Here is a 9,628-nt window from a genome sequence, read left to right as displayed (position 1 = left end):
AAAAATGAAAATTTTTAGTAAGTAGTTTAGTTTATCAATAAGCCTAGAAAGTAATCAGAAGTACTAAGATAAGTCTTTTCGGAAATTAAAACAGTAATAAACTTTACTTTCTATTAAATCAGCAAATATAATCACCTGCATATACTTTTATTAGCAAAAAAAATGATGATACTGATGATAAAGAAAAAAAAATGAAAATGTACCTCAGACCAGAATAACATAAAAGTTTTGTGGAAGCTGCATTTTATTTGAAAATCCACCCATTTTTGCTAACATACATTTTAATATTGTAAACAAAAATAGAATCTGCAAAGACAATGCAACAAGTATGCTTAAACTCATGTACAGAATTGCTTTCCTACAACAAACTTTCCTTCTTAAGGCCCCTCTCAACCCAAATGTTAAGATGTATTTACACAAAGCACCGATCAACAGTGCAGTTTATTTGTTAACTAAACTCTTGGCTAGACATCAACTTTAAAGATATTATTTACCCTTGTTTAAAAGGTACATGATCATAACATGGCATGAGCCAAATAAAAGGTTCAAGGATTTTGTCCCTTTCCCTCCCCCCATAACACCTCCTAGAGTTTTACTGAAAAGAAGGAAAGTCTTGAAGTGAAAGCAATTCCTCACATTCATTTTGGAAAGGCCCTAATGTCAAATGGAAAATAATGACATGCCAAGCACAAAGCAGTAAAGTTCCTTCCCAATGCACTAATGCTGAATTTAATGTAGTGCTTTTCCTAGTCAGTGAACTGTTCCCTTGCAAAATCCTAGGCACAGAGTTGACTATAAGAATTAATGCATTTATAATGCTGTCTTAAATCCCATAGAGACTGAAAATTCTTAAGCGATTCAGACCTATGGACTTGCCTTAAAATATTTAGTGCTCTGTATGTCAGCTGAAAAGCATTCTGAATCAGATTCATTCTTGTGGATAAAAATCAAACATACTGTGTACATCCATACTCATTTTCATAAGGAGGTTTGATACAATATTAATGTTACGTAAATTGATAATCATAAATAAATACAAATACTTAAGGAATGTCTACTGCAAACTGAATATATAATTTTTTTAAAAAAGAAAAATTAACTGTAATTACTGTTTTTGTCAGGATTGGAGAAAAGAAAGATACTGCATAATCGAGAGTTATGATTTTGATCCCCCCAGAGTCCTGTTGCATTACAGTAAAGGACACAGCTCTTCTCTCCGGCAGCTTTTCCAAATACAAATTTTGCACTTTCCAAATGAGGGCTTTTCTTGGTAGGTTACTGATTATGGGTATTAATAGAAGTTGAAAGAACTGAAGGGTTAGTCACCAGAAAGACAGATCTTAGTCTGAAATCATGGCAATTCTTGGCTTTATAAACTGTATTAATACATTCTCCTATAGACTAGTCCCAATTTCCTTCATGGGCCTCCATTGTGTTACTGTAGCATTCTAATGGAAGAAGAGAGTTTAGGAGACAGCAGTTTGGATTTTGCTGCAAGTAAGTATTTGCTGCTTGAGCACTTGTCGTTTTGAAATAGTTCCATTCTCTTCCATCTAGTTACATAAACTGTATCTGGGGGGGGAAAAAAAGCATGTTAAGTTATTAATTCATTGCACTGTAGGACGTCTTCTCACAAATAAAACCGCTTTGTGACTTTTACCATTCAACTGGCTCAGAAGTGTTCATAGCATGCTTATCACAAACTTCAATTATAAAACAGTATTATCAGTTTATCATGTGGCAGAACTCAATATTTGAAGCATAATTATAAATATCTTTCTAATTACTAAAAACCAGGGGGTAAAAGAAGGCAAATGAACAATTTTTTCATAAGTTCAGAAAATCTCTCCATGAACATAAATATTCCATGTAAAATCTTTTTTAGGGAAGCAAATTTAAAACATTATTTCCAAATGATATCATAAAATTAGAGATAGTTAAAGGAATAGTAATATTATGCTTACTAAATCATTTCTTTACAATATAAATAAAAATCCAAAAGATCAACAAGGAAATACTTTTCAATTGGGTGTCACTGTTCACTCAGACCCTTCCCTCATGATATCCATTAAGCTGCTCATCCAGAGAAGTAGAAGTAATAGTAAACTATTATCATATCAGAAGAGTACAAACTCAAGATCTAGAAGGTATGTATACCTGCACTGTGCGCTATAGCAGCAAGAACAAATTACACTGTCTTCCAGCAAAAGCAGGCAGTGTGGATCAAATGCACAAGCCTTCTATCAAAAAGGCCCCAAGGATTCACTTGCCCTTAACAAAAATAAATAAATAATCTGATATAATAAAGAGCTAATATGCTAATTAAACTAGACGGCGGAACGACCTTCTGGAACAACCTTCCAGAACGACCAGTGGGAGGGGCCGCGGGCCTGCGAGGGCCGAGCCCCTTGCACGAATTTTGTGCATTGGGCCTCTAGTACTAATATAAGCTGTGTGTTTCAGTTGGTTTTTTTTGGGGGGTGGGGTGGGGTGGAGGGGGAATGTTACTATTTTTAGATGAAAAGGCATACATAAAAATATAGCCCTTTAAAGAAACTGTTAAAATGAATTTTTCACACTAACCCTGGCCATTATGTTAAACCAACGAGGCTCCCAATCAAGCTCTGAGCCGATGTGTAAAAACGGTGTTGTTTGTTCTCTATGATTCTATTAAACTGACTAAAACATCCAGTTTTTAAGGGTGGTATTTGTTCTCATCACCTGATGTGAGCAGTGGATGCTTCCATGTAAACATGAGAAATGGTCTTTTGATTTAATATCTCCTAATTATATTAAAGATATTTTCCAAAAGTTATTTGTCCCTTCTGTCCTATCTTGATCTATTTTTACTCTTCACCTAAAAAATAGAGGAGGAGGAGGAGGAGGAAGAGAGGGAACTGAGTCCTTTAAAGAACTAAGGAGAAGAGTGAATGGTGCTTCATGTTTGATAAATTTTTTAAGTACTTAAGTCCCCATCTCCCCCAACAAGCAGCAATACCTAAAGTGATTTATAAGAAATCCTCCAAAGAGAGCTCTGCAAAAGGGTCCTTTCCTGAAGCTCTGTGAGGACTGTGACTGGAGGGGCTGGATGCTGCCGACAGCTAGGGGGAAGAAGACAGAGAGAGGGAAAGAAAAAAAGAGCTCAGAATGACAGAACATGAAAGCAGAAAATGTAATGAAAGAAGTGGTTTTTGTTTTGTCAACTTTAAATATAAAGGCAGCCTTTGTAGAAAATGAAATTCAAACAAAAATTTCAGTCACATGTCAAGCTAAAGGGCATCCAATGGCATGTGTCTTTCAGAAAAATTTTGTTTCTGGAATTCCAAAGGAAGAAAGTCTTTTACCCAAAAAGGTCGATATTAAGCTGACCCACGGTTAAGATTATTATGCTGTATGTGCATCAGAGAGGGAAGAAGCACACAGTTGTGTTGTTGTTTATAATTGAGGGAAGATGGCTTCCTGTGTCCAGTCTGTCTGCCAAAAGCTGTGCAAACTCTGACCTAGTCCAGACCCAACATATCAAGCTGCAGTATTTTTTTCCTTCCTTCTTCACAGGACATGCAAAGTCCTGTCCCCAGTGCTCACACTATTTGCACATGGAGTTGGCTCCTGCCTGATACCTAGACAGGGCGGAGCTGATGTGTACACTCTGGGAGGGGAAAGTGATCTTAGAGGTCACCTAGGCTAACTGCCCAGAATTTAGGAAATTAAAGATTTTTTATTCTGCTTCCTGCTTAAATATGTTTGCTTGATTCTTGGAATTTTCTTCTATCATTTAATTTGGATGTATGTTAAGGCAAGTAGACTGTTGAACTCAATAACATCATCTTAGCTCTTCCCTCAAAGAAAGACAGTTCCTGAAGAGCCAAGATGTTCATTTTCATACATGTATCTCCTTCACTGAGCCTACATTTAGTGTATTCAAACCAGACATGAGCCATTTTAGTTCAGAACTTGTAACTTTTCCCCTCCCCCTGCATGAGATTGCAGAGTCATGTAAGCACAGAGCAATTATAAAATGAGCTGTCCTTTTTATGGGCGTTCAATTGAGTATTAAATCAAAGTTGATTAAGTAAAAAGTTTCGATTCATACTTCAACACTCAAATCCTATAAAGGATTTCATGATCCCAAATCTTTCTTTATTGGCTCAAAGTGATCTCATTTCTACCTTTTTATTTTATTTTTTAAAGAAAAACACTATAGAGATTAAATAGCCAATGAGTTTCATCAAACACTATATCACAAGTATATGCAATGTGCTGTTTTGGATGCCAAGAAATCACTGTCAGTTTTATCAGTGGTTGAGTCATTTACCTAATTCATACCTTGTTTTCAGAAATAAATGTTCAAAAACAATAGAAAAGATGATGGAATTACACAAGCAGCTACAGATGGGAGGACACGGCAGCATGTCTGGGTTTGGGGATTCAAATATCATTCACACAGAGACAGATTAAGGTACAACTTAATTAGAAAGATGTCTCCTACGCCCCCTTTAGACCAGCCATGGATAACTAATCAGAGACTGGTGATCATCATCACTGAACTGGAGGGAGTCTAAGATTTACTGGATTTTTCTCCAAAACAAATTTTCTCTTTTGTTAAAATAAAAACAAAAACCTTGCTTATTGCAATTAGATAGCATTCAAAGTCACAAGTCTCTTATGACAGCCTCACACTAACATGTCTTCTTAAACCACATGTTTTCATGAGAGCAGCAGTCCGAAGACCTGATAAAGCCCCTGAAGAATATGATAAAAGGGAACACTTTTATTCACCTCAATGTATGAGCATACAGGTAGAGAGAATTCCTAGAGACTTATAAATAATGCTGAAGAGGATCAATTTTCCTTGGGAGAAAACGTGCTAATTTCTAACTATATACTTCTACTATTTCTTAAATTGGTAAAATAATTAGACGTATGTCTCACACCTATAAATATGTAGCTAAATTAAAACATGAGAAAATAAAACTTAATATTCCTGCAGTAAGTTTCATATCATCAATACCCATCTGAAGCAGGTGGCCCAGACTGGTTAGGCTGACTACAGAGAGCGTTAAGGACAGGGCCATGCAGCAACCCTGGACCATCTGGTACCACTGGTTCCAGCACATGTACCAAAGCATAGGCACACCATGCAAGGTCGAGGGCCTGCCCTGTAGGTTGACTCTAGGGCCTCTGTTAGCCACTTCCTGAATGTGTGTTCAATAAACCCCATCTTGTGCTTCTGCCCATCAGTAACATCACAGAGTTAGGCCACCATTACTCCTGTCACTCTCAAAGCACTAATCATCTCGTCTCAGGAGGCACTGGACCAGGGGTGGGCAAACTTTTTGACTCGAGGGCCACAATGGGTTCTTAAACTGGACTGGAGGGCCGGAACAAAAGCATGGATGGTTTGTGTGAACTAATATAAATTCAAAGTAAACATCATTACATAAAAGGGTACGGTCTTTTTTTTTTTTTTTTTAGTTTTATTCATTTCAAACGGGCCGTAGTTTGCCCACGGCTGCACTGGACAGTGACCTAGGAGCATTTCTCTTTGAAGGTCTGTTGTATCCAAACCTCTCTACAACTGAAGACTGCTGCTAACGTCTATAATAACTTAAAACTATTAACACAGAGGAATACCCTCGACCTTATACAGTAGAGAAAAACCTGTCTTTTAGCCACACTTCACAGAGACAGGTGAGGAACAGCATTATCTTTAGTATAAGATATTGAAACACCACACTGTATTTTTATATCTCTATGCAAGTGCACTCAGATGCACCACCAGTGGCTTGGCCATGTTCTAAACATTATCAGAAAACAACCTACTATTCCATGATTCAGTTTTACAGCTAATGTCTCTGCAGAATCCTATTAAGTAGAGCCATTATTTCTTTTTATTTTTGCTAATCCTCACTGAGGATATTTTCCATTGAATGTGGAAGGAAGGAGAGACAGAGAGAGAAACATTGATGTGAAAGAGACACATCGATTGGTTGCCTCCCACATGCACCCCGACCAGGGCTGGGGTTGAGCCTGCAACCAAGGTACGTACCCTAGACCAAAATTGAACCCCAGACCTTTCAGTCTGCATGCTGACGCTCTAGTTTGGTTTAAAAAAAAATCCAAACTGTGTTCCATATATGAGCTTGAGGCTACCTGCTTTCACCTGATTTATATACTGGGCTTCCACTAAAAATGCCAAAGGAGACAGTTCCTTGGTCTTAGACCAGTGGTTCTCAACCTTGGCTGCACATTAGAATCACCTGGGAATCTTTTTAAAATCCTGATTTCTAGGCCTCATCCTCCGGAAATTCTGTTTCTTTGTTATGGGGTATAGCCAAGGTTGAGAACCACTGTCTTCGACATTTTCAAAAAAGGTTTCTCTCCCCCACAAACAGGCAGTGTCTAAACTATATTAAGTTGGAGAAAAAAAATTTTAATTATAAAACAAAGCTTGGTACTTCAGGGTGATACCACTTCTACAAATGTTGAGTCAATTCAGGTGCTCTACTTCTAGAGCGTGATGTGTCTGGCCTGGTCTGCTGGTTTAGCTGGTTGGAGCATCATCCCATACACCAAAAAGATCGTATATTTGATTCATGGACAGGGCACACAGCTAGTTCAATCCCCAGTTGGGATGAGTACGGGAATTGATATTTCTCTCTCACATCAATTGTTTCTCTTTTTGTCTGTCTGTCCGTTTCCCTTCTCTTCTAAAATCAATAAACAATTAAAAAAAAAACCTGCATCTGGTTCCTGTGCAATGTCCACAGTCCTCAGCCCACGTGAATGAGTCAGGCCCTAATGTAGTCCATGACCACCCTATCCTATCTATGTATTTATCTGATGTCATCAAATAATAATGAGTCATAATTAAGATTTCAAAACTATGAATTATTTATAATCAAAACAACTTGTAATTCATGGAAAGAAATGTAAACTGTATTTTAATACGTTAGAATTTGGAAACAGGAACAACTCAGTGAATAGGGATAATTTCTGAAAATAGGGCAACCTTAAAGCATTTGTCTAAAAATAAAAACCTCCTTATAATAAATAATTGTTTTAAAAAACAACAAACCTCGATGTTCCTAAGTCTATTACAAATATTTTCATTTGATCCTTATAGCAAACCTATAAAGTATATAAGGTAAAAATCACCATTTTATGAAGAAACTGAGGTTCATCCAAGTTACATAAGCCACTTGCCCTGAAACACCAAATTAGTTAGGAGCTGGGTTAAGACTGTGTTGAACTGTGTCCCCTACCCAAAAGCTATGCTGAAGTGCTTCCTAACCTTTGGGTACCTATGAATGTGACTCTATTTGGAAATATGGTCTTTGCAGTTGTAATCAAGCTAAGATGAGGTCGTTAGGTGGTCCTTAATCCAATGACTGGTGTCATCATTTATAAAAGGAGGAAGTGCCCTGAAAAGACAGAGACAGGGAGGATGCCATGTGACAGAGGCAGAGGTTGAAGTGTTACAGCTATAAACCAAGGAATAACTGGGGCTACCAAAAGCTGGAAAAGAAAGGATCCTACTTCTAGAGCAGCGGTTCTCAACCTGTGAATCTAAGTCCTAAGGGGTCGCCTAAGAGCATCGGAAAACACATATATAATTACATATTGTTTTTGTGATTAATCACTACGCTTTAATTATGTTCAATTTGTAACAATGAAATTGGGGGTCACCACAACATGAGGAACTGTATTAAAGGGTCGCGGCATCAGGAAGGTTGAGAATCACTGTTCTAGAGCATGGCCCTTGTTTTTGGACTTCTAACCTCGCAGAACTTGAAAGAATAAATTCCTATTGTTTTAGGCCAGTGGTCAGCTAACTGCGGCTCCGAGCTACATGCGGCTCTTTGGCCCCTTGAGTGTGGCTCTTCCACATAATACCATGTGCGGGCGCGCATGTACAGTGCGATTGAAACTTCGTGGCCCATGTACAAAAGTTGGTATTTTGTGGAAGAACCACACTCAAAGGGCCAAAGAGCTGCATGTGGCTTGCGAGCCGCAGTTTGCCGGCCACTGTTTTAGGCCGAGTTTGTGGTACACTTTGTTATAGCATCTCTAGGACACTAATAACAGACCCAAATGCAGATCTGCTGATTCCAAGGTTGGTGCTTTGTTTCCTCTCAAAAATCTGCAATCCCAATTAATTTCAACTCAGCCAGAATTTATGGCTGTATTTAACATACTGGAACAAATTAAAGTAAGAGTAGAGAAACTTCTAAAAAGAGACTTCTCTACTAAATATTACACAGTCAATATAGCCCTGTGCTTTCTACACACACAATGCTCTACAATTCAGTGGTTCTCAACCTTCTGGCCCTTTAAATACAGTTCCTCATGTTGTGACCCAACCATAAAATTATTTTCGTTGCTACTTCATAACTGTAATGTTGCTACTGTTATGAATGGTAATGTAAATATCTGATATGCAGGATGGTCTTAGGCGACCCTTGTAAAAAGGTCGTTCAACTGCCAAAGGGGTCGCGACCCACAGGTTGAGAACCGCTGCTCTATATGTTCATCATGAAGATTTTGTAGAACTTCACAGTCACCCAAGATTTTACAAATACATTCTGGTTTTTTAGCTTTTAGAAAAAACATCCTCAGCAAAACCACCATTAAAATGGTCTTATTCTATAGGTTGTCTTATTAACTACAGTGATCACTGAATGGGACTCCTCAAATTTTAGCTGTGACTAACTGTGGTGTACGCTGGGGACTCTAGAACCATTCTCAGCTATGACACTAAATTCCAATCCTAAAGTAAATTCCCTCATGCTATCTTCTACTAGGTAAGGCTGAATGAGCACAAAACACTGCTGACAGAGCAAAAGGCCTTCACAGAAATACAGCTGGGCAGATCAGCTGACAGAAGAGGCACCGCCAACAGCCACAATTAACACTCCAAGAAAGTGGGGGGGGGGGGGGGATGGACCTCACAAAACTAGCCTGAAAGCAAAGACAGCCATTAGTTCTTACACACAAGAAAGTCATTAGAAAGGCCATTTTTTGTAAGACTCAAATTATTCCAATATCTAAAGCCTACAACAGTACCCCTATTTAGAAGGGTAAAAAGTGAGTACAACAAACCATTGTTTCCTTTTAGACACTTAACTGATGTCAGACCTACTTAAAATTGGCTATTACAAACAAAAACACACCCGCCATTTTGTATCTTCAGCCTTATCCTCCATAAACAAAACTGGCAATCTCCCATAAAAACACCCAATACCACGCAAGAAACATATAAAACTTGTAATGTGCTTATGTTAAAAATTAATGATCAAATTAAACACTCTCTGGTCTCACGTTGCTTTTGGAAAACAGACTGATGAGGAATCACTCTGAGTTTTTCATTCAGGTAAGGTAGGAACATAACCAGCACAACAACCCTCCCCTGCAAGGATCTTCAACATCTCCACTGCCTTGTAAGCATTCCTCTTCAACATGTTACTTCACATCAGCGACTTTCAAAAGAAACTAAAACTAAGCACCAGGAAGAGAAGGTGTAAGTCCCCATTCTCTGCAAGTTAATAAACAGACCCACTGGTAACCTGCAACCACCAATCAAAAAATGAGCAAAACTGAGGAAACAAAGAGGAAAAAAAGCTTTAAC

At 38.1% G+C, this 9,628-nt stretch overlaps 1 protein-coding gene across 13 annotated transcripts in view; it reads right to left on the bottom strand.

The window, feature by feature from the left end:
* Positions 1 to 226: 226 nt before the first annotated feature.
* PICALM (phosphatidylinositol binding clathrin assembly protein) overlaps positions 227 to 9,628 on the bottom strand; it is a 110,963-nt gene continuing 101,561 nt past the window's right edge. For 12 of the 13 annotated variants that reach the window (XM_059708211.1, XM_059708213.1, XM_059708214.1 and 9 more), the window contains 2 exons: positions 2,999 to 3,101; positions 227 to 1,572 (listed from right to left, as the gene is read on the bottom strand). In XM_059708211.1, the coding sequence (XP_059564194.1) occupies positions 3,009 to 3,101 (93 nt within the window). In that variant the 3' untranslated portion in view covers positions 227 to 1,572; positions 2,999 to 3,008. The remainder of the gene's footprint in view (positions 1,573 to 2,998; positions 3,102 to 9,628) is intronic. The other variant, XM_059708216.1, reaches the window with a different exon arrangement.

The sequence above is a fragment of the Myotis daubentonii genome, chromosome 9 (genome assembly GCF_963259705.1).
Source record: "Myotis daubentonii chromosome 9, mMyoDau2.1, whole genome shotgun sequence".
Lineage (NCBI taxonomy): Eukaryota > Metazoa > Chordata > Mammalia > Chiroptera > Vespertilionidae > Myotis > Myotis daubentonii.
The sequence above is the reverse complement of the archived record's forward strand: the minus strand, read 5'-3'. Positions and strand labels throughout refer to the sequence as shown.